General features: G+C 46.1%; 3 protein-coding genes across 3 annotated transcripts; 1 reads left to right on the top strand and 2 right to left on the bottom strand.

Moving 5' to 3' along the window:
- Positions 1–236: 236 nt before the first annotated feature.
- ednrbb (endothelin receptor type Bb) lies at positions 237–3,876 on the top strand (the record flags this gene model as incomplete). Its single annotated transcript, XM_080018849.1, has 7 exons — positions 237–677; positions 834–946; positions 1,232–1,436; positions 1,747–1,887; positions 1,994–2,127; positions 2,240–2,348; positions 3,323–3,876. 7 exons carry the CDS (start codon positions 237–239, stop codon positions 3,479–3,481), a joined length of 1,302 nt encoding a protein of 433 aa, XP_079874975.1. The 3' UTR covers positions 3,482–3,876.
- Positions 3,877–11,900: 8,024 nt separating this feature from the next.
- cnmd (chondromodulin) lies at positions 11,901–15,622 on the bottom strand (the record flags this gene model as incomplete). The annotated part of the gene is made up of 7 exons (XM_080018850.1): positions 11,901–12,137; positions 12,901–12,972; positions 13,527–13,709; positions 13,821–13,934; positions 14,059–14,199; positions 15,317–15,425; positions 15,591–15,622. The coding sequence occupies 7 exons, from the start codon at positions 15,620–15,622 to the stop codon at positions 11,901–11,903; spliced, it is 888 nt and encodes a 295-aa protein (XP_079874976.1).
- A 2,184-nt stretch (positions 15,623–17,806) lies between these two features.
- Positions 17,807–21,051, bottom strand: LOC307243881 (protocadherin 8; the record flags this gene model as incomplete). Its single annotated transcript, XM_080018851.1, has 3 exons — positions 17,807–18,120; positions 18,284–18,482; positions 18,613–21,051. 3 exons carry the CDS (start codon positions 21,049–21,051, stop codon positions 17,807–17,809), a joined length of 2,952 nt encoding a protein of 983 aa, XP_079874977.1.
- Between the last annotated feature and the right edge of the window lie 3,646 nt (positions 21,052–24,697).

Here is a 24,697-nt window from a genome sequence, read left to right on the forward strand (position 1 = left end):
GAATCCACAGACACGAATTAATAACATTTGTAATGGGGGCAGTCCACACACGCCGTGGTCCAAGTTTGATCCAAATCAGACTATTATCAGTCCTGTAGGGGTAATTAGTAATTCAGTGAGTAAGTAAGTTAGTAAACGTTTTTCCTTACCAGTAGTATTATGTGATAAAAAAAAAAAGTCTTTCTCATTTTCAGATTTCCAGACAGCTAGTAATCAAGCATTCAGGACCTTTTGGAATGGAGACCATTAAAATGGAGATTATATTTATTTTGCTGTGTCTACACTTGCACGGCACCATCCTTCTCGTGGGTGCAGCGACCAGCAGCGGTCAGCATTCACTGGGGGCGGTCGCAAGTTCCGCCAGCGAACTCCGGGAACCCGCCTCACCCGCTCTTCCCACATCCAACCTCTCCGACCGGCCGTCCCACGAGCAGGCGCCGAAAACCCGCCCGCCTCCCATGTGCTCGGGGTCGACGGGCATCAGAGACACGTTCAAGTACATCAACACCGCCGTCTCCCTGCTCGTCTTCATCACCGGCATCGTCGGCAACTCCGTCCTGTTGAGGATCATCTACGCAAACAAATGCATGAGGAGCAGCCCCAACATCCTGATCGCCAGCCTGGCTTTGGGGGATCTCATCCACATCGTGATCGACATTCCAATCAACGCCTACAGGGTGAGGCAATCTGCAACCGCCATTTCGAGCCGTTTCCGACGATTTCAGGGGAAACGCCCCCGCCCCCAATCCTACTGTATCATAATTCCACCCCGAATTTTTTTTCAATGACTAAACGTCTCCCTCTGTTTTATTTCTTGCGTTTTTTTTCTGCAGCTCATGGCGGAGGACTGGCCGTTCGGTCTGGCCTTGTGCAAACTGGTTCCTTTCATCCAGAAAACCTCGGTCGGTATCACCGTGCTGAGTTTATGTGCCTTGAGTGTGGACAGGTGAGAAAAGGTGGAGGGGGGGGGGGGAAATAAAAAAAAAGGAAGATTCCGTCTCTCTTTTCGCCTCAAAACACCGGATCCCTCCGACGGCCTGAGAAGGAATGTTGTGCTGTGCTCTTGAAGCAACGGTGTCTGTACCGCTATGAATATGTCATCAAAAATATATATTTGTTTCGTTTTGGTTTTTTTTGTATTCAGTCTTGAAATGTTCATTAATTTGGAAATATCATCGTTGTGGACCGGAGCTCCCCCCCAGCCATATAATCCCCTTCATTGACTTTTCAGATATCGAGCAGTTGTATCCTGGAATCAAATCAAAGGCGTCGGAGTGTCGACGTGGACGGCGATAGAAATAACTTTGATTTGGGTTATTTCCACCGCACTGGCAGTGCCTGAAGGGGTCGGCTTTGATATGATAACAATGGACTATAAAGGGAGACATCTGAGGATATGCCTGCTGCATCCCGTGCAAACAACGCAGTTCATGCAGGTGAAAATCCCAAACCGAACGCAACAGGAGAGCGGGAATACGGATCAACATGTGCTCAGTTTTGTTCTTCAGTTCCTCTTCCCCCCCCACCCCCCTTCGTTTTTGGGACGACCAGGGAAGAATTGCAGAAAGATATTTCACATTCCGTTTCTTCACTTTGTGCATATCAAACAGGGTCTTGTCAATGCCGTTGCTGTGCGGATAAATATTAACATGCTTCCCAGCACTATTGAACATTTTTTGTAAACAGAATGTTTTATCAGCTTGGATGCTAAATAATTCTGGACCTCCATTTCTCCACACTCTGCAGTTCTATAAATCAGTGAAGGACTGGTGGTTGTTCGGCTTCTACTTCTGCATGCCGCTGGCCTGCACCGCCGTCTTCTACGCGCTGATGACCAGGAAGATACTGAGGAACGGCGAGGGCACGCAGAGCGACAACACCCGACAGGTTTCCGACGACCCCCCGGATCGATCACGTGGACATTTTTGGCGACAAAATCGTTTCTTTATTTCGGAAACTTACGTTACGTGTCTTCTGCCTTTTTTCCGCCCAGAGACGAGAGGTGGCCAAAACCGTCTTCTGCCTGGTGCTCGTGTTCACGCTCTGCTGGTTCCCTCTCTACCTGAGCAGGATCCTAAAATCCACCATGTACGACCAGAGGGACCCCAATCGGTGTCAGCTCCTCAGGTAAGAATTTAGGGGACTCGGGCGCAGTCGTCCGCGTTGCACGTTTCTTCCGTCTCGATTCTTCCGGTTCGTCTCACTCAAACCTTGGCCTTCCTTGTTCCTCCATTTTTAGTGTCTTCCTCGTCCTGGACTATTTCGGCATCAACATGGCGTCGCTCAACTCGTGCATCAACCCCATTGCTTTGTATATAGTCAGCAACAGATTCAAAAAGTCTTTCAAGGTGAGATTTTTGTCTTTGATGGAATGAAAATTTGAAGCATTGATTTTAAAAACTAACGTTTGGAGTTGATGAGGACGATTAAACACCTGAACAAAGATTTGAATATGAAGCTTGGTGTCTTCAAGGTCATGTTAGTGGTATCTTTTCAAAAAGGCCCAAACTAAGCAATGAAATGTGGAGCTTAAAGGACCATACCGGTGTATTGTATACCGTTAGTACTACTTTCTATGGTAACAGATATTTTTGTGCAAGGTACTTAATTTGGGTACTCCTACTGTATGTTACCGTAGTTGCCAGCTTGGACCAGGAATTCATTTTAAGATGGGTTCTCACCCATCATGTCGTCCCAATTTTCCCAAAACCCGAAAAAAGAGACAATATAAAAAAAAAAATCTAAAAGTTTGAAACGTAAAGGGCTGGGAATGTGCTACAGTTGTATGGTACTTTAATGCTGGAAAAAGGATCTCTAATGGGGTGTGTGTGTGTGTGTGTGTGTGTGTGTGTGTGTGCATGTGCGTATGTGCGTGTGTGTGTGTGCGTGTGCGTGTGCGTGTGCGTGTGTGTGTGTGTGTGTGCGTGTGCGTATGTGCGTGTGTGTGTGTGTGTGTGTGTGTGTGTGCTGCCAGAGCATTTAGACAGTCGAAGCCGCAGATCGTCAATGAATAAGACCGAAACCACAGACAGTGATTCAATGCTGAGCTAATCCTGAGGCTTTTATCCGAAGCCAAAGAAAGAAAGAAAGAAAGAAAGAAAGAAAGAAAGAAAGAAAGAAAGAAAGAAAGAAAGAAAACTAAGTGTCAATCAACTGGGACAGTTGTGTTATTAAGGTGATTGAGGTTTAGCCAAATAAACCTTCCTCATTAATCACGGAAATTCTGCCTGGCTACTCCCCTGACCAATGTACACTCGTCTGTGTGTGTGTGTGTGTGTGTGTGTGTGTGTGTGTGTGTGTGTGTGTGTGTGCGGTCCTGCAGGCGTGTCTGTGCAGCCGGTGCCCACCTCTCCAAGCTACCGCCCCCGACGATCTGCAGTCTGTTCTGAAGTCCAAAATGCAGGAGGAGGCCTGGGAGCGCAGCGACATCAAAGCTCCCACACACCCCGGCACGTCTCTGCCTGAGCAGAAGAACTCCTAGCGCCTAACGCCTAGAACGTGGAACCCAACATCCGGAACGCTGACACTAGAACACGGAACCTTACACCTAGAACATAGAAGCCAACATCTGGAACCTAGAAACTAGAACATAGAACCTAGAACACCTAGCACTTTAGACCTACAACCAAACAACTGCTTAGAACTTAAGACCTAGAACTTACGACCTAGAACCGAGAACCCGACATCCAGAACCTAAGACCTAGAACGTAAAACCTAACACCTAGAACCACAAACCAAAACACAGAACCTAACACTTAGAATCTAGAAGCTAGATCCTAGAACCCAACACCTCGAACCTAGAATCTAACACCTACTGTAGAACCTGGCATCTACTGCTGCTGGAGCCAGGAGATGTTGACAGGACTGATAAGGAAGTCATCCACGTGGGTCTGATGTAAGGGTGAGGGTTGGGGTGGGGTGTTTTAATAAAAAATATATATATCTTTCAATTTTTCATTTGAACTTTTTTAAAGGTGGCTGTGTGGAAATTTTGTAAAACATTAACATCAACTCGAGCCGCACACAGACTGTGTTTTTCCCCGGAAGTTGGGAAAACAGGGAGTGGGAATTATTATTATTATTATTATTATTATAAATATATTAAAAAAAGTCTAAACGAACTCCAATGGATGATGTCATCAGTCTTCTTTAAGTTGTGTTTACCAGCCGGTCGCTAACAAGTGGCCGCGTGCACTCGCTGCTGTCGTCAGGTGAACATCTGCTTCTTGGTATGAACAACCCGAGCACTAAGGCTGTTGTGTTCTGACGGCTCTCCTCCGGGGCTTGGCTCACTTTCAACGATTACATCAGGGGTCGTTTTTTTTGTTGTTGGTTTTTTTTTCCTCACCTCCTTCCTTTCCTCGCTGCGGGCACGGCACATCAGCCCCGGCAACATTACGCCTAATTGCTCACAAAGGCTGTGTTTTGTTTCTTTTTAATTCTCTTATGGGATCCCCGAGAAGGGCTCTCGAATCTGCAACAGGGAGCCGGTGACACCACATCATTAGGTGGCATCAGGCGTCTCATTAGCATCTTAACTCATCTTCAATCCCCGATAACTTTTCAAACGCCGTGGCTTTTTTTTTTTTTTTTTTTTTCCTTCCCCTCTCATTTCTTTTTTTTTTTTTTTTTTCCTGTTCACTCCTTCTCTCTGAGCCTCGGGAATCTATCAAACCTGCAGTTGGGGGTGACTGACTGACTGGCTGACTGACTGATTGATGGCGGCCTATTTTTAATGCATTGTTAAATGCGTAATGCATGGAGACACTTTATAAAAGACCTGAGAGAGAGAGGGGGAAAGAGGGAAAATGAGGATGACAGAATGAGGTCAGGGGGAGAGAGAGAGGGGGGGGGGGGGTGTGTGTGTGGAGGGTGGAGGGGGCGGTGGAGCACCTGATAGGTCTCCCTGTCACAGGACAAGGCAGACACAAATAGGGGATCCAGCTCAGGCTGAAAAAACATGACTCCCAGAAAACGCCATGTGCTGGAATGCATATTAAACACAACATTGTGCACAGGCAGCGTGATCAATATTACATATGTTTGAATGTATTTTTAAGTGTTTTTCTCTCCCCAACAACGACGTCGGTGAGTTTTGATTTAAGGAGCTCCGGGATCCTCTCTCCGTGCACGCCGCGACATTGAACGTTGAGCGTCCGCCATAAATCCGGCGGCGCCTCCGTTTAATATGTTGTCTTTTCTCGCCGCAACACATTAATCACCAGCTTTACCTTAACACTCGAGCACGACGGAGTCACGAGAGGAGAATTGATATAATCCATTCAAACATGAGCACCATACATTTAGCCTAATCCCCCTCCACTCCCCAATTCAGCCTCCTAAATCATATACCATCACTTCTACACCACAAAACGTGTCGCTATTTTGAATTCCAATTAATTTTTTTTTTTTATCATTTTTATTGTTTGCTCGTGCAGATTTCAAAAATGAGACCAGGGAGACAGACAAACAAATAAATAAATAAACGATGTGTTTGTTTGTGATTAGAGTCTCTGAGAATAATGCTTAAGGAGATGAAAGGTAGCGAGATGTTTGTTTTCCAGCCCACACAGAGCTGCTTCCTGTTGACGAAGCAGCCTGGACCCGGTGCCGCGTCGTTTTGAAATCCGGTTCTGAAATGTGCTTGTGTGGTTTAACGACACTGTAGCGAGGCGTCTGCGTCGGTTTTCCGTAATGGTGGCGAGTTGTAACCCGTTTTACCTGATGGTATCGCACGTTTTTTTTTTTCACTTTTTAAAAATATTGTCCAGTAATGCTCAATAGTTTATAACTGAGATGATAATATGATCATTATCTTTTCTATTTGTACAAAGCTGTTTTTGGTCTGCTCCCATGACACTGGTCCATATTTGTCCAGTCAAATAACACAAAGTGCCGTTTACGCCCAAATAACTCCATTTATCACCGGGTTCAGAGGATCAGAGTTTGGTTCCACCACTTCCATCATCTTGGAATAAATTAGAGGTTAGACCAAAAACTTGAGTATTTCATTTTCCGGTTCAGATTTTAAACACCGGCCTGGTGACCTGCTATTGTGGGTGTTGTTAATTGCTTTTTATATGGTGGATGTTTTGATGTGCTCATGTCTTTATGTCCTTTTAGGGTTTTTTTTGTGTGAGCTGCTTTTCTCGGCCGGGGCTCTGTTGAAAAAGATCTTCAATCTCATTGTGCGCCACCCTGGTTCAATAAAGGTTAAATAAATGACATTATTATTGTTGTGTTGCATAAGCGGATATGTTATGTCCTCTGAAGTGAGAAATCAACCTTAACATTGTCTCCCGATCCTGTTGATCTATCTATCTATCTATCTATCTATCTATCTATCTATCTATCTATCTATCTATCTATCTATCTATCTATCTATCTATCTATCTATCTATCTATCTATCTATCTATCTATTTATCTATCTATCTATCTTTCTATCTATCTATCTATCTATCTATCTATCTATCTATCTATCTATCTATCTATCTATCCATCTGTCTATCTATCTATCTATCGAATTTCATTTGGAAAGGAAGCTTTAAGGGGGAATTTGACACCTGGCACCAGCACGGTCCTCAGAGAGTCCTGCTCTGTTGTTTTCCCGAGACGTTGCTAAATCCCATTTGCTGCCAAACTTCACGTGTATTTCCAAGTGAACTTCTTGCTTCTCGTGCCAAATCATCTAATTTCCTCAGATGTGCTGACCTTTAAAGGAAACGCAGGGTGTTTGGTGAAAGCAGCAGCAGCAGCAGCAGCAGCAGCAGCAGCAGCAGCATCAGCCTTCTGCTTACTGTCAGACGTTCCCACTAAAATTGTCACATGTCAAATGCCACACACACACTCTGACTGTGTGTGTGTGTGTGTGTGTGTGTGTGTGTGTGTGTGTGTGTGTGTGTGTGTGTGTCATCACACGGCATCAATAAGCACCAAATGGCGTCTGTGAATCACGTCCCCCTGTGGTGAGCGCTTATAACCGCCGCGTGACACCGAGACAATCACTGCTCTTGGCCCCAACGGAGGACCACGTCACCGCCAGTGGGTCCTGCTACTTCTTTAGTAATCTCTCCACACACAACACACGCACGCACGCACGCACGCACGCACGCACGCACACGCACGCACACACACACACAGGGCTCAGACGGGGCTCTCACTCGACACTGCCCTCACTCCCTACACTGTGGGTTTAATTAAATGGTGTGAAATTAATTAATCAGTCGCGTGGCAGGTAAAAAGGAATCGCTCAAGACAAGCCATTCCATGTGCTGCTGACAGCTCTTAATTTGCTGTGTGTTTTTTTTTTATTTTATTATTATGGTGTGAGATATAAAGAGATACATAGAGATGCTGGAAAATACTTGGGGAAAAATCATGAAAAAAAAAAAAAAAAAAAAAAAGAAACTTGCCTTGGAAGGAAAAAAAAAAAATCCTCGCAAATTATCAAAATAACAGGCCCCCTTAAAAAAGAGAAAAAAATCAAAGTGTAAACCTGTGTTTGATCTGTTCTATCAATTAATTAAAAATTGCAGTCCTGTATAATAATGCGAGTGCAAATTAGATGGAAATTAGATAAAATATTCATTTAGTTATCTGGGGAATCTGCCTGCGGGGCTTCTTAGTCTCCAGTCTGGCTCAAAACGCTGTCCATATGGTGGTTATGTACAGTGGTGTTGCAGGAGCTTGGTGTGATGCCTCGTGGCGGCGATGACAAAGTGCCGCTCGGGTCTGAGGCGAGCGCGCCGAGATAATGAGGCCGTTGTAAGTCTTAAGTATAGAGCCTGGCCCCGGGGCGGCGTATCACCGCGCCGCGGCCCCCCCATTGTTGCACGTGCTTCTGAGGATTCGACAAAAAAAAAAAACACATTTACTTTCTTCCTCTTGGTAAACTTTTGCCGCTACTTCCCCGGCAACTCTTTGGATAACTCGCTCCGCTTTCATGTTGCAAGCCCCTTGACATTTCTCCGCGGACGACGCTCTTCTTGCTTTTATTGCTTTTTCTTTTAATTTTCCTTTGCGAAGACGTGAAGACTTGATTTTAAATTTTTTTCTGTTTTGCGCCCTGTACATGTCATCTCAGCGCTGCTTTAATTCATTCCGCCAAAAAAAGACACACAGTATATTAAAAAAAGAAAAGAAAAAAACGGAAAAATAAATGAAAAGAAATGCCGGACGGCTGGCATATTGATTCTTCCGACAAACAGGCAAAGTTTAAAGGAGACGGATGGACTGCTTGGAACAACACATTTATCATCATCATGGTCATCATCATCGTCATCATGGTCATCATTTTCATCATCATCCAAACTTTCCCTCAAAGAACAACCCGCTCTGTCTGTGTTACAAAGATGTGAACCCCCTCCACACCCCGCTGTCCACATGGGTGTGGATCGTCTCTCCCGTGCGTCTCTGAGTGCGTCCTCCGTGAGATACACCAAGCTATTGCCGTGACAACCGGCCCACCACCCCCTCCACACGTTTCCTATCAAAGTGAAATAAGGACACACCGCGGCGCGACAAAGCAGAAAGAACCTTCGGCGCACACGCGGCGCGCCCGGGAAGAATGGCCGCCATGTTTCATCGGTTATCAAAGAATGCCAAAAAAAAAAAAGGAACGCCTTTTACCTTTTTAATTCACGCGTATATAGAAGGCAAACCTTGGACCAAACTAGCAGGCATTTCACGACTAAATACCAAACGAATGAAAGAGGGGGAGGGCGGGAGGGGTAGAGCGAGGGGGCAGGAGAGGAAGAGCGAGAGAGAGAGAGGGAGAGAGAGAGAGCGAGAGAGAGAGAGAGAGAGAGGTAGAGAGCGAGAGAGGCTCCCACAGATGACGGCGAAACTTGGGAGAAACAGACAAGACTCCGGCTGGCGGGCAGAACTTCAAGTGGTCGGTCAACCATGGGATTAAAAAACGGCATTTAAGCTGTGCACCAAAACCCCTGCAAGCCCTGCCCTTTCGGACCGTTTCCGAGGGAGAGAAAAGGGAAAAGACTAATGCTGGCATTGATATCGCCGCTGCACGACCCCCTACCCCTCTCTCTCGACGACGGTGACGTTTTTTCGTGTTTTTTTTTTTTTTCAACGTCAGTAACAATGAAAGCGTTTTTGTGCTCTCTTGCAGAAAAACATAATGAGCCGGCTCCTTAAAAGGGTTTCTGTGTTCTGGTTAAGGTGCAAAACGGAATGTCACTCCCGCTCATTCGACGCATGTCTGAACGTAATGGAAAACACGCCATCGAAAAGGCGCCTCGGGGCTTTTTCCGATCCGACGTCCGCGTCCACGTCGTCGCGCCGGAGCGAGCGCTGGCTTTGTAGATCCAAAAATGTTAATATCAATCGCCCAACTGAGGCCTTGCTATTGCATGGCGCTGCGAGAGCCGGAGCCAATTGGAAGTTGGCGGAGAAAAAATAAAAAATAAAAAAGGAATATTTTGATTTTGTGGTCGCGCAAATTACAGCCGAGCACCGCGACGCCCTGCCCGCTCTGACTTTGATGGGCGAGGATGAAAGCGCAGGTGGATGTGAGAGTGAGTGGGAGTGGGGGGAAAAAAAAAACAAAAAAAAAAAAACAGGCAGCGCTCCCCGTAACGGACGGCGCTCTACGTCTGTGGTTTCCCATTAGCACGGGAGTGGAGGTTTGCTGCCTGGCTGCTGGGCGCAGCGGGTCAGTGCTCACAAAGCTCTGTTTGTTCCCCGGCCCACAGGGCTCCCGGGGTGAGCCCGGCTCCAGAGGGGAGGCAAACAAAAAGGCGAGTCTGTCTCTGCACAGTGGAGCTGCTCTTCCAACACATTTGTCTTTCCTATTCAACAGGGTTACATTACTCCCCTTTGGAGAGAGAGAGAGAGAGAGAGAGAGAGAGAGAGAGAGAGAGCGATGGTAAAAAAAAAAAAGAAAACACGTTTTTTTGGGGTTTTTTTTTTTGGAGGAACAACGCCTTAGGATAACAAAGCCTGTGTTGTTCCGAGCTATGCCTTTTTCGTTGTTAAAATGCAGTTTCTGAGTTAGTTTTCCTTCTTTCCTTCCTTCGATCTCCGTTTTGTCGCACTTTAGAGCCGCGGCTCTTGGGGTCGGGCTCTGCTCCGACGACAACCCCAGCGGACGACGAGGAAATTGCTGACGGCAACAGCCGGCGTGGTGTTGTAGTATATCTTATTGTCACAGTAGCACTGTGTCGTCAAATTAAACTTTCAATACCTTCGGAAAAAACCTTATAGGTTTTACAGTATATGGTCCCCCCTAAAGGCCGGCCCAGACTAAGAATCAATGAGGTCTGAAATCCCCAATTAATAATTTCACGGCGCCTCTTATGTCGATGTGCTCTGTCTGGCTGTGATTTCCAAAGAAGGAATAAAGTGCAGCCCAGTCTTACGACCGCTGTCAGGTCAGGCATTCAGCGCGGCGCTGCAATCTGCAGTCCAAGTATAACTCCATTATTGAGGGGACTTTAAAATGGGAGCAATGTGACACGCAGCGGGTTGATTTAGTTTAATGACCATGACAGTGACAGCGCTGTGATGGAAATTGGACTCCCCCTGCACATTTACATCACTTCAGGGTACTTGGGGCTCTTTTAGCGGCTGCACTCCAGAGCACAAGCCATCAGGAGGTCCTGGATATGTCATGCTTGTCACCTTCCTTTAAGTGCATCCGCAGACGTGGGAGAGGGATTAATATTATATAGCCTACGGAGGCACCGGGACCGTCTTATCAGCGCTGCAGATGTGATAAGCACCTCTACCCCCGTGGAAAGCAGGAGAGATCCGCGCGCGGGGAGACAAGCATCTCTTTGTGTTGTTTCAGGGTTCTCGCTGTGGCTTTAGTGGCAGATATGGCGCAATTTCACATCTGTTGTAATTTGACGCGGCGGGATCACCCTCTGTGAAATCGTCTTGATCGCAACATGGCTCTTTTCAATTATTTAGAAAGTTGCCATATGGCTTTATAGATAGTAATCTGATTTCTTTTTTATTTTGACACATTTAGAATAGCCGGCGCCACGAGCCCCAGTCGCGGCCGACGATGAAAGCAGCTCAGACTCGGCTCCGTGATCATGTTAACTGGTTGCTTACCATCCGCGCTACCCTCGCCCGCCTCCCGCCCCATTTGTTTGTTTTTAGGTTTATTTGTTTATTTGATTGATTGAAAATGCCACTTTTATGGAAGCGTTTTCCACCGTTGCCGTGAGGCTCATCTCACATTAGTCCACATCAATGCAGACGTCAATGTGCAGGGAATACGGCGCCTCAGCCCGCTACTGCAGTGCAAGCGGGAGTTATGGCAACCATTGCTGTCACATCAAGTTTGTCAGAAAGGGACTCAATGGGACCATGGAAACCACATGTGACACAGAACATTCATCCACATCAAAGCGTGTTTACACCATAATTAGAATTTATGCTTAGAATTTATTGAGGAATATTCAATCATAAAAAGTACATTATTTTTTCCCAAGTATTTGCTTAGCTTCTGCATTCAAGCGCGATTCTGCGAATCCCTTTAACACAATGCAGCGTATTAAGCCTCGCTTTATCCTAATGCTAAATATGAATATTTTAATTCCTTAATGCAAAAAATAAAAAGCATATTTGATCTTTTCAAAAAGCCCCCGCTTCCAAAGCGAGGATGCTTTTTTAATATGCAGCATATTAACTCAAAGGGGATAAAACTGTCCCTTATCTGGCAAAGTCTTAGTAAATCAGGCACCATGTTCGGTGATTCACGCTTCAGAGCGTAACTCGCTGCCGGCATGAGGTATTTACAACCAAATGCAAACAAACTAATAAATTACCTGCATATAAATACACCGCCTTAGAAAAAAGGGGATGTTTGCAGACCTTTGACGTGTTTCGCGTTAATTGATACGCTTGTCACGGAGGCTCTCTGGAGTCTCTCTCACACGACTCCCAAAATGCGAGCCACCCACCAGCGGCAGGGCAGGATCACGCGGCATGCGACCCGGCATCCTCTGTAGTTGTACGGCCAGGGCCAGTGGCCCCGGAGCGGCTCGCACACCCTCTGACAGTGGGTGTAGCTGCGCTGGCACTCGGAGCAGCAGATCCCCAGGTGGTCCAGCATGGGGCCAAAGGGCACCGCTCCTCCCTCCTCCTCCTTTCCCGCCTCGGCAAGAAGCTAGAAAAACAGTATAATCAATACAAATGTGATCTTTGTGTGTTTTTGTTTTCTCTTCATGTTTTTTTTCACAAATGGCTCTGACTTCTCCTTCAGTTCAGGGCTTCGTAAACTGGGAACAGTGGCTATCTCCCCTATGACATGTGTTTACATTCGCTGACAGAATCTCTATTCGCCTGCTGTAGTGCATGCTGTTAAATTATATATGCAATAACATATATAAGTTGGTCCTAATTGAACATAATGTTCCTAATATAATAGATATAGGATCAGCATACAGTAGTATGTGAATTACTGTTGGTACAGTATGTTCATATTATATATATGTGTAAATATATTGGTCCTGATATGTTGTATTAGGACCATTAGTACTACAATCCTTATAATAACTGGGACTGATTACTAGGACTGCAGTTATTGGTGTATTACTAATTTTTCAATTAATTTCTGCTGTCCAACTGTGATGTGTACATTAAAGTGGCTGCCAGGACTGGTTCGCATAGTGCAACTCCATGTTAACTTTGTGTAGATAGATGTGTACTGTACAGGTATCTGTTGTTTCTCTCTCATATAATTTATTTCCATTTTTGCTTCTGGGGATTAATAAGTCTTATCTTATCTTATTATCTGCTAGAGCGACTGAGTGATCCAATCATGAACTTATTAATCAAAATGACATTCGAGCAAGGCTGTTGTCACGGCGCTCCGACTGTAATTGTCAACTGACGTGCTGCATCTCCGCGGACGAGCTCAGTAAACTCACGTGGTAGGGGTTTTCTGGGTTGTAGGCCGACCCGGCGGCCGACTGAGCCTCCCTCTCCTCCTCCTCCTCCTCCTGCGCGGCTCTGGAGGCGTCGCCCTCTGGACTCCTCCGCTCCCTCCCCTGCCTCCCTGCCGCCGCCGCCGCCGCCTCCAACTCCTCCGCGTCGAGCCGCTGCTTGGCCCGCCGCGCGTCTCTCTCTCTCCTCTCTCCATCTGTTACAGCGAGCCACAGGAGGAACGGGTACTGGGTCAACATCCGCGAGACGCCCCGACGCGTCCTCGCGGCTCCGTCCCGCCGAGCGCTGGGGGGGCCGTGTCTCGGTCGTTCTGAATAATTGAGTCGGCGGCAGTGATATCAACCCCGTCGTGCATATTTCAAGACCATTCCCTTTTAATGCCGGACCGGAGCGTTTTTTTGTGTAAGACTCCAAATATAGCGTTGGGTTGAGGATGTAAGTTGTCCCGCAGACTCTTCAGACACGGCTCTACGCTGTGAAAAAAGCATGTAAATACCTCCGGGATGCGGAGCGGCGATCAGGGTACTCTAATCCGGACGGTCGTATTCAAGCTTGATATTCTAAAACTATATTATATCTGGATAGCGTGACTCCGTGGCTTCAGCATCACTAGAGCTGGCAAGAGGAGAGCGTGGCAACCTTTAGGGTGGGTGGGATGGAGCCAGTAAATGGGCGAGTCCCCGCACAAAGCCAGAATTTTGGGGCTGAGGAACCGCGCGTCTTTCAAGGGCTGGTCCTCGGCGACCCAAATCACGGCGTCCTCGTCGAACTTCACTGGCAGGACCTCATCTGTCTGAGAGGAACAATGGAATCTTATCAAACATATATACAGCATATATATATATATCTATATATATATTTTTTTTTTCTGTGACAAACAGACTCCGTCAGATCCTCACCGTACCAGGTCAAATATCTGCCGCTCGTTGTCGTGCGTTCCCATGTCCGGAAGTGTGGCTTTGATTTGGGACCGGATGTAACACTTCTGTCCTTGGAAGAAGCGGATCCCGGTGATGCCCTGCGTCGAATCACAGACGCGCCGTATTTACACACACCGCGTTGCTACCTCCCCCCCCGTGGCGAACGCCGGGGCGTCTGTCTGGTGAACCGCTTTCGGGAATGACAAAATAAGGGCGACTCACGATTTCAAAGTCGTGAATTTCCACCGCCTCATCTTCTCCGCTGCCGGTGCTGAACCTCTCCAGGTTGTTCTCGGAATCAATTTCCAACGAGCCCTCCTTTAACTCCCCATCGATCCTCATGCTGTAATGAATATTTTGAACCTGGTGGCATTGACGGCGCAAAGTCAGAATGAATAATAATTAAAGACGCGTCATTAAAGATCGAGACGCTAATAAAGTATTCAGAATGTTGCTCCCGCTTTCCGCGTGATTAATCTCTCTCTTAAAACAGCGGCGGGTTGTTTGGCCGCGGCGGTGGGGAACCTGGCGACCTTAACAGGCGTCTTTGCTTTACAGATGAGCTCATTACGATGAAAAAAGATAAATAAATGCATATTCACCTATTTCTAATGAGAGTGAAATGCTAGGCCCTCTAACAAGGCAATCCACACAGGATTACAAATATGCATATTAGAGCCTACGTTAATAACATGTTTATTAATTCATGTCATTCGGATGATTGTTATTTAATGTCGGCATCCAGAGCGTCCTGATTCCCTCCTAGATTATTGGTTATGGATTCTTTATGAGTAGCATTAAGGGATATAGCTTTGCTGTTTTTTTACAACCCAGGCCTTATTAGAATGTTGGTTCCCGTAATGTAGAACTGTTCAAAGCACAAGCTCGCTGAATACTTCACTATTGAGACCGCTCTGCTACAGCTTTTCACTTAACGCAGTTTTCCAAAAAAGGGGAAACCCGCATTATAGTCCCGCGCCAGTTGATGTTTTTTGAAGTGACAGTCATCACAATTTTACTATTTTACGCAACTGCCGCAGGACACCCAAGGGGTAGTGTTGGCTGCCGGTAGTTGCCGGTAGGAAGCAACGCAACTTCCTGTTTCTCGTCTCTTCCGCTTTTCTTTTCAAAAGAGTCAATGAAGTCTCTAAAAAACCTGATAAAAAATGCTTTTTTTTTTGTGTAACTATCTCAATATATCGCAAGCCTCTCGTTTTTTCACATCTCCGCTTATCACATTTTCCCCCACTGGACTGCGTTGAAGCACAGTGAGAAGCTGCAGCAGAGCGGTACGTTTTTCAAAAGCAAAAGAGTTCAGCAAGGTATGACCAAGGCCACGAACAGTGAAAAACGATGGGAACCATCATTTTAGTGAGGTTTGTAATGCTCCAAGACCCCAAATTCAGATTCAAATTCAGATATTCGTTCCATTGAAGCAGCTTTTTATACAGGAAGGGATGGTGTGGAAACAGACTCTCACGTTTCTGTCTCTAACTTTCCACTGGTAGAGCGCTCCCACCGAGGCGCAGAGCATCAGCACTGCGCCGACGATCAGGGCGGCAGCTCCGCATTTCAGGAGGCGAGCGACCCTGGGGGAGCGAGCGGTGGAGGAGCCACCGTCCTGACAACGTTGGAATAACTGAGATGCATGAATGATTACCAAAAACCACATGCATCGATACATCATCAAAATATGACTGCAACGTAATCGTCCAAATAACTCGACAGATTCATGGTCTTCTCGCACGACTTACCGGCTTACGGTGTTGAAAACAATTCGGTCCATTATTGCCCTTTTGGGCTTTCCCTGAAGTCTCTTGCATGATGCTGCAACATAGAATGCCTCCACTGTTAATTCACTCGGGGAAAAGCAAGATGAAGCCCAGAAGTAGGAAGATATCCCATTCAAATATAACATTTGAGTGTGAGTGACGTGCGACACACACACACACACACACACACACACACACACACACACACACATACACACACATAAACACACACACACACACACACACACCCACCCACACACACGCACACAACAGTTTTAGCGCGTCAGCACCATACAGTCGATGGTCAGCATCTGCTGTGGCTCCACTGAAAACGAGTCACACCATATGGTAAAATGCCTCGAGTTCTTTTAAATGCAGAATTTGATCTACAATTTCACAAGTCTTCCATTTCCACAGCTGTCTAATTGTCTAACGCAGCGATTTTCAAACCTTTTTCATATATTTCTTCACCTTTCATTGTTAGATGTGATTCAGTCCAAACCTCCACACCTGTCTGTACTGAAGTTAGGGTGATAACAGTAAAACTAGCATCAAAACCAGCTGTATCTGAGTATATTATATAGGTTTACTATTTTTTTGTGTATTTACTGTATATATAAATGTTTACATGGGCACATGTGGCAATAATTGTGAAATAATTGTTCATGCTATCTTTTCTAATAACCAATATTTATATATCTGCTGTTTTTGGACAGACAGACACACTACATTCTGCTCCTTCTGATTTGGAAACAGGAACGAATATGGTTGAGGTTTCACCTTATCATGCCCCAGCAAGGAGGTGAAGGTAATCCAAAAAAGATTTGAATATGCGCTGACCCTGTTGCTTAGAAACAAATTGAATCACATTTTGGGATAATTGGTACGCTGCGAGGCTTTCAGAAAGGTGAAGGGATCCTTTGACACTCGAAAAATATAAAATTGAACATTTGATCATGCATGCAAATTCTGCTTTGCAGAATTTGCATTCTGTTTTGCAGAATTTGCATGCATGATGAAGGTAGTCGAGAAAAATTATATTGTTTTGTTCCATGTAAAGCATGGGTCTCAAACTACAGGCCCAGGATATATTATTAAATCTGGCCTGCAAATTAATTTGAATTTTAAATCATTTTTTAAAATCACAATATTTAATTTATCTGTGCTATTTTACTCAATTACATTTTCAGATTATAAAACAGAATCAAATAGAATATAACGATTTATTTACTGATTTTTTTATTGTCGATTTTGATATTATTTTATTTTGATAAAAAAAACAACAACATTGTATTGATTTTTTGAATTGTGCATTGGATTTTATGTATTTATTTATTGTTTATTTTATTTTATTATTAGGTTATTCACCAATGCTCAGTGTAACCCCCCCCCCCAAACAAAAAAAGTTAGTTCATTTTCCAGTTAGTTTTCCCTTGATGTCTACTGTGGCCCCCCTATAAGGAGACGCCCTGGCCAGCGGCCCCCAGGTAGTTTGGGTTGGAGACCCCTGATGTAAATGTGGTCTGAATTTTGCATTATTTTAGATATTATTGCTTGGAGGACTCTTTTCTCATTTTACTGCAGTTTACGATCCTGAGGGTAAAATTGACTCGGCTGACTGAGGATATCCAGGGATTTTTGGGGCATTTTTAAAAATAAAGTTCAGTTGTATTCTCCATAATATCTATTTGAATTGACTTGTAGCACTTTTTACCACTCAACCTCTTTTTTCCATGTAATGCTGTATTACAACTTCACGACCATAGTACATTTTTGGAGTATTTATTTGTGCAACAATGTGACAAAATCTACCACAAACATGGTAATCCTTGATACTGATTGTTTTTCCACCAAGGCCCCTTTCAGGCTAAATGTCCATTGGTCATGCCCCTTAAATAGTAACACATGCTCTTGAAAAGTCATATTAAAATTGTTTTTTACACTGAATCGTTATGAAAAATATATTATTAATGTACAAAATCTTGCATATTTGCATATTTCACATGATACAATAAACAGTCAGACATTAACTTCTATAAGGATCAGAGGACTTACAAACACTGTAACAATCCACATGGGGTCAGTTGAGATAAAGAAGTACAGTATACAGTAAAAAAGTTTTCCCTTTTGCTGTAGGATTTCCCATATCGATAACAGTTATATTTCTTCCCCCTCTATCGCTCGTCATAGTTCTTCTTTTACAAGGGGGAAAACTCTGGAATTGACACCTCGTCACTTTCCTGTATCCTGGCTGGTGTTGGCGGACCAACCATTATGTAGTCGAACTCCTGGTGTTGGACCTTCTCGTAGACACTCTGCAGTCCGTTGGTTTTTGGAAGGTGGGCTGGGTAGTAGTTTTCCCTCCGGGCGTCTCGTGGAAGTGAGGCCGTCTTGGAGAATGTGGAGAGGTGTGGCCCCATGGCCAGGCTGGTGTTGGGCCTGGTGGCTGAGGGGCTCCAGCATCGGTCCGAGTGGCCTAACACTTTGCACTCGCTTGTGCACGCCCAAAGGCCTGTGGGAACAGAGCTATGGTCAGAATGGGGAGTGATGGTGTGTGAAAAGGGTGACCCGGTTTTGTTTGCCAACATCACATCACATTTTTACATATGTGATAGAAATATACACAGTAAAAATAAATTAATGATCATTTCAGCGGTATTGGTTTTGACACTCACTGTTTGTCGGTAAGGAGTCTTTTTTGTGCACATCGCCGCTGATGTCAGAATCACTGTCATTAAAGTCACTGTCTCCTTTCCCGCTGTCTTTCCCACTGATCTGGGGGTCTCTCGCTGAGATCGTCGTGAATGAATTGCCCTTCCATATCGTAATAGGCCTGAGGTTTTCCTTCCCATACCCTGGCAGTGTGGAATAGCCCTGAAAGAATGTGAAAAAACAAACAAACATAACACGTCCATGGAATTGAGTCAATGTGCAAAAAAAGACAGCAGGGGTGTATGAGAGACGAGATGGCGTCTCCCAAAATTACAAAACCCTGATTACTCACCTTCAATTTATTCTCCATCACCCTGCTGTTGGACTCGAAGATGCTCGCTGTTTGTCTGTCGTCTTCACAGCCGGCCTCCATTGTGTTCCCGCTGGCCATTGGAGGTTTCTCGGGAAAGGGATGGACATCAAACCCTTTCCCTTTGTGTTTGGAGACGGACGACTCGGCGTGGCCGCCCTCCCCCGTCTCCGCGTTCGGCGCGTCTTCCTTTTCATCAAACCCTCCCTCCCTCTTCTCCCTTTTTCTGCGGCTGCAAGTGGTGGTGATGAGAACGATGGCCAGGAGGAGCAGGGAGCAGCTCCCCGCCAGGATGATGATTATGGCGATGGACATGTCCCACTCAAAGAGCTCCTCGCCGTCGCTTTGAACCACGGCGGGTAAGCTGGCCAGAGTGCCCTCCACGAAGCTCAAGTGTATCGTCGCCGTGGCCGTCAGCGCAGGCGTCCCGCTGTCGCTGACTGAGACGGCGACTTTGACCGTGTCCATCAGATCGTACGTCAGCTGGCGGCTCACGTGCATCTTGCCGCTGGCTCTGTTGACAGAGAAACCCAGGTGTCCGCCTTCGGTGATTTTGTAGGACAGCTGTGCGTTGGAGCCCTCATCTGCGTCCGTGGCTTTTATCTGGGTTACCACATAACCCGCGGGTGCATCTTTGGGCAGGATAACCTCCGCAGATCCTTTGTACAGGACCGGCTCTATGATGGAGGGCTGGTTGTCATTCTGATCCACTATTTTTAGTCTTATAAGAGCGCTGCTCTGTAGCTGCGGTGATCCACTGTCGCTCGCCTGGACCTGGATCTCAAACAGCTTCATCACCTCGTAGTTAAAACTCCTCAGGGCATAGATGGAGCCGGACACCGAGTTGAGCGACACAAAGGTGTTCACCGGAGACTCCATGACGACACCGTCTAAAAGTCTGTAGGTGATCTTGCCGTTGTACCCCAGATCTGCATCCTTCGCCTCCACCGTTGTGATGTAGGCGCCCGGGGCATTGTTCTCCAACACTGAAACTTCGTAGACGGGCTTCGTGAAGCGAGGGGCGTTGTCGTTCTCGTCGCTCAGCCTGATGGTGTACTGGATGATCTTCCTCAGAGGAGGGGACCCGAAATCCTCAGCCATCACCGTCAGGTTGTACTCGCTGATTCGCTCTCGGTCCAGGGCCGCCGCCGTGACTATCATGTAGCTGTCCTCGTGGGCCTGTTGGAGTTTGAAGTGGTCGTGGCCGTACAGGGTGCAGTGGACCTGGCTGTTGACCCCCGAGTCTCTGTCCAGGGTGCTGATCAGGGCCACCAGACTGTCTCGGTCCGCCGCCTCGCTGATGTAGGCGACGCCTGTGGAGATGGAGGTCATCGGGGTGACGCTGATCTCCGGGGCGTTGTCGTTGACGTCCTGGACGTGGATGATGATTTTACAGACAGAGGGCGTGGGGTTGGGTCCCAGATCGGTCGCCTGGACGTCTAGCTCATAAGTTTTTTTATCCTCATAATCCACAGGGCTCCTTAGGGTCAGACGTCCCGATTTGTCGTCCACTTGAAAAGGTTCTCTGATCTCGAGGGGGACCTGTTTTCCAAATCCGTACACCACCTCCCCATTCAGACCCTCGTCGGCGTCCACGGCGTTTAGGTCCAGTATCACGGTGCCCACGGGAGAATCCTCTGGCAAGCTCACGGAGAAGCTGTTCTGGTCGAAAATGGGACTGTTGTCGTTGAAGTCAGTCACTTTGACCAGAATATTAGTGGACCCCGACCTGTGCGGGCTCCCTCCGTCCGAGGCGACCAGCTCCACCGTATAGGACGCCTGCGTCTCCCGGTCCAGCTCCTTCATCAGCACCAGCTCCGCATATTTAACCCCATCGGCTCTCAGCAGCACGTCGATGGAGAAGTGGCTGTTGACAGAGATCTGGTAGCTCTGGATGTAGTTGGACCCCACGTCGGCGTCCACGGCGGGGTCCAGGGGGACGCGGGACCCGACGGCGGCGCTCTCGGAGATCTCCACCACGGACTCGCCGTGCGGGAACTCCGGGGAGTTGTCGTTGATGTCCTTGACCTCCACCTCGACGTGGACGAGTTTGTATCGATCCGTGGAGAAGTTCACCACGTCGAAGGCGAGGAGGCACCGCGGGGAGCGCCTGCAGAGCCTCTCCCGGTCGATGCGCTCCCCGACGCTCAGCTCCCCGTCGCTCTCCCGCACCCTGATGAACGAATCGTTGAACTGTCTCATCATCCTGAAATTGGTCTTCTTGGAGGAGGACTGGGACGGCGACAGACCCAGGGACATGTCCTTGGCGAGGTTTCCGATCACCGTGCCCGGTCCGTCCTCCTCGTTGGTCTGGTAGCGCACGGTGTTTCCCTCAGACTCGGCCAGCGAAACGAATAAAACGTGTTGAATCGAACATACTGAGATCCACCGGCACCACCCTGCGAGGCTAAATCCCATCATCTTCGCATAGGCAGCCGCAGCTCCTTGGCTTTGGGCATAAGAGCGTGTTTTTACGCACGGAGCGCCCTGTGCACAAAGTTACGCGCAGCCAGCCAGACGCGCGCCTCGCCTCTCCTCCTTCTCCGACACGCGCGGCTCCAGACTCTGCGGTGGGGAGGGGCGTTTATACTGCTCCTCATGCTAATGAGACCAAGTGTGACCAATCCCTCGCCTTGGAATTAAAAATAGGCCCTGCGAAAAAAGGAAGAAAAAAAAAAGCCCTCAGCCTGTTTTCAAAGAGTCTGTGGCAAAATAGGAAAAAGGAGGAAATGGTTCGTTTTATACCCAATGGCTTCCTTGGTAGTTTCAGGTCTAGAGTATTTATATGGATGTTCTTTTTTTTGTGAAACGAACCACTCTTCCCCCATTCTTCTACCTTTCATGTTTTTTTTTTCTTTTATGTAGGATTGTGTGTGTGTGTGTGTGTGTGTGCGAGAGAGAGAAAGAGTAAGAGAGAGAGAGAGAGAGAGAGAGAGTGCGTGCGTGTGTCTGCCTCGCTTTAAACGCTAATTATCAATTGGGTTGATGATCATTTTCAGTGATGATGTGTGTATGTAATCCATACATACATGTTATAGTCCAGTTGTTTTCATTCTTGGCAACATCAAATAATTTACATAAAAAGCTTAAAGACAATATATACAGTGTGTGTGTGTGTGTGTAAATATATATATATACATACATACATGCAGAATATATAGGATGTGCTCTATCCACATGTGGAAGATATATTAAATTCAAGATTATACTATGTACAGTATGCGTGTGGCGATAATATTGGATTGTAATTGAAGATGATAGTAAAGCATATTTCCATTTCAGCCTAAGTCTTCATGATTTCCCCATAGAGGAATAACATGAATAACATGAGTCATTGAAATCACCACCTCGCCCCTTCCGTCAGTTTTTGGCAGCATCCTGCATCTCATTGTCAATGTCAGTGTCTTTGAAGGCAGCCTTCCATCACTTAGTCATCTTAATATTCCACTTCCTGCCTCCGTAATGATGTTTGACGGATCAAGGTGTCCCCGCGACCCTGACCAGGAAAAGCAAGTAAAGAAAAGTGATGGATGGATGGATGGATGGATGGTGATGGAGGCATTAATACACCAGCGGTGGAGGTGCAAAGGATAGTTCAATGTGCTTTGTGAAGTGTGAGGGACAATACAGGAGCACGGTCCAATCCGATCTGTTGGGGAAAAGGTGAGGTTTTTTTCTTGAATGTATTTGTCAGACTTCCCCTTTTACATCACATGGAACTAAACTAAATTAATTTGATGATTGGGAATAATGCCACACATTGAAGTATTAGCTTGAAAGGTGTCAATGCTAGATTTGTGATAATAAAATTGGTATTAATAGTTAAGCAGATGGTATTCCACTATGTTCGTCCTTTGTAAATTCCACTGCCACTCATTAAGACAGCAGACCAACATCAATTATGATTTGACAAAATGATGTACGAGTATTTCTCATCAAATTAAACTACTAAAATTCCCCATTGCTGCAATTTTTATTTGCGCATTGATGCATTATTTTCGATTTTGCTGCTTTGGGAAGCCTAATATTTCCTCGCTATCCTCTTCCCCGTGAATGTTCACACCTTTACGTCCCCCAGCGGCGAGAAGCTGCGATAAACAACAAAACGGTTGTCCGGAAATGTGCTCATTCAATGAGGGTTGTTGTTCAATAGCTCAAACTGATTCGATAACACAGTGACAATGGCGGCAGAACAACAACAGGAACTGTGTGAGTTGCTGTTGCGGGGAAGATATTTCAAATTTACTGTTGGCCCACAGACACAATTCCATTTTTAATGGGATTGTAAATGCATGCAGTTTCAGGGGATGCCTTTGCATTTTAAGTTGTCTAATCACTCTGGTCCATAACGTGCCTGAAGTATTGCTATGCTGGTGTGTGTTTGTGTAAGGCACTTAGCTGCTGCTTCTCTTACACAGATTAGAAATCAGAGGCAAATCACTCCACGCTGCAAAGCAACTCTGCTGATTATTGCTCTGGTGGGAGATCGCTCGTCTTCAACAACTTGTCTTCCGTGTCTTTTATGAAGCTGAGGAACACACACACACACACACACACACACACACGCACACACGCACGCACACACACAGACACACACACACACAGAAGAACACACACACACAAACACACAAAACTACACACTCCTTATCAGTCCATCAGTCTGCCCCAATTTAACAAACTCCAACAATGGCAACACCATGGCAACTCATATCCAACATTTTCTCCCACTCTTCTGTCTTCTGACACCCTTAAAAAGGACATTATTTTGTGTTTTCTGTGCAAATATAAATTGCATTTTAAATCCCAGTTCAAACTACGATAGCCCTTCATGCAGCTTTTGCCCGTGCAGCACTGTAAGTTTAATTAACGGTCTATAGGTTATTAACACAGCGGGAATTGCACAAAGGTCAAAAGTTGCGATCTGTTTATTATATGCGTATGTGTATGAATGCACATGTATTTTTCTTGATCTTGAGTTATGTGGAAACCAAAAAGTTCTTCCTCTTCCCCCATTTCCTCTACTCCCGAAAATGAATCTATTGAACCGTGTCCCAGAGCATGATTGTCCGACTTTTTTTTCGTGCTGCAAATAACAAAATTGAAACCAATTTATTTTAATGGGGAGATTTTCTTCGACTTTAGGCGAGGGATGGGGGGGGAGGTTGGGAGGGGGGCTCAGAAACGTAAACTAAAACTAAAAATAACCTGACAAAAGTACTCCGAGGTGTGTGTGTGTGTGCGTGTGTGGGAGGACGGGGGGGCACTTTTCAATAGAGATATTGAATGGTCTATTAAATTCAAGGTTCGGCAAGAATAGGGATCTCAACTCACACCCTCATTATGTATTCCCTTTATAGATACAATTTAACTGGATATAAATGTCAGCAATGCTGAAAATGAATGAATGAATGAATGTGCCCATCAGCCAGTGCGGTAAACATTTACATAGTAACAGCGAGCTCCACCAATCAGAGGCGTCGCTGTTACATTTGGGATTTTGGGTAGTGTAGTGCTTCTCCATGACCGTGAATAAAAATTGCTTTTTTTAATCATACAGACTTGTGGCTTCTACAGGAGCAAAAACTAATTATTATATACATTGCGTAATATTAATGCAATTATTTCATACTGAGGGTATGACCCTATATCCCTAATCGCCCATCCTTGATTTTAACAGAACATTCAGAGAAAAAGTGAAACCAGTATCCTGCTTTTTTTCGTGCTGGTCAGAACCAAATTTAAACATTTTTAATTTCAAAACATCCATGACCCCCCTCAGATCCTCGCGGTGCCGTTCTTTCGTCAGGTTAGTTTTATAGTGTTTTTACACAAAACGAGTGCGTGTACCAAGGTTTTTTTTAAACGCAGGTAAACCCGCTAAAAATAGGCGACTGACGCTGTTCCCATTGCCAGTCGGCAAGTGTGACTTACTTTTTTTTCAGGCGCCACGAAAAACGCCCGAGAAGGGGCGTGTCATGGTGCTGCGTGGTGCTGCCTCCACTTCTGCTTCTACTGAAGCCCTCGCACCTGCAGCGCCCGATGCACGGTGGGCCCGCATCGGGCCCAG

This window comes from Zeus faber (assembly GCF_960531495.2).
Source record: "Zeus faber genome assembly, chromosome: 18".
NCBI lineage: Eukaryota > Metazoa > Chordata > Actinopteri > Zeiformes > Zeidae > Zeus > Zeus faber.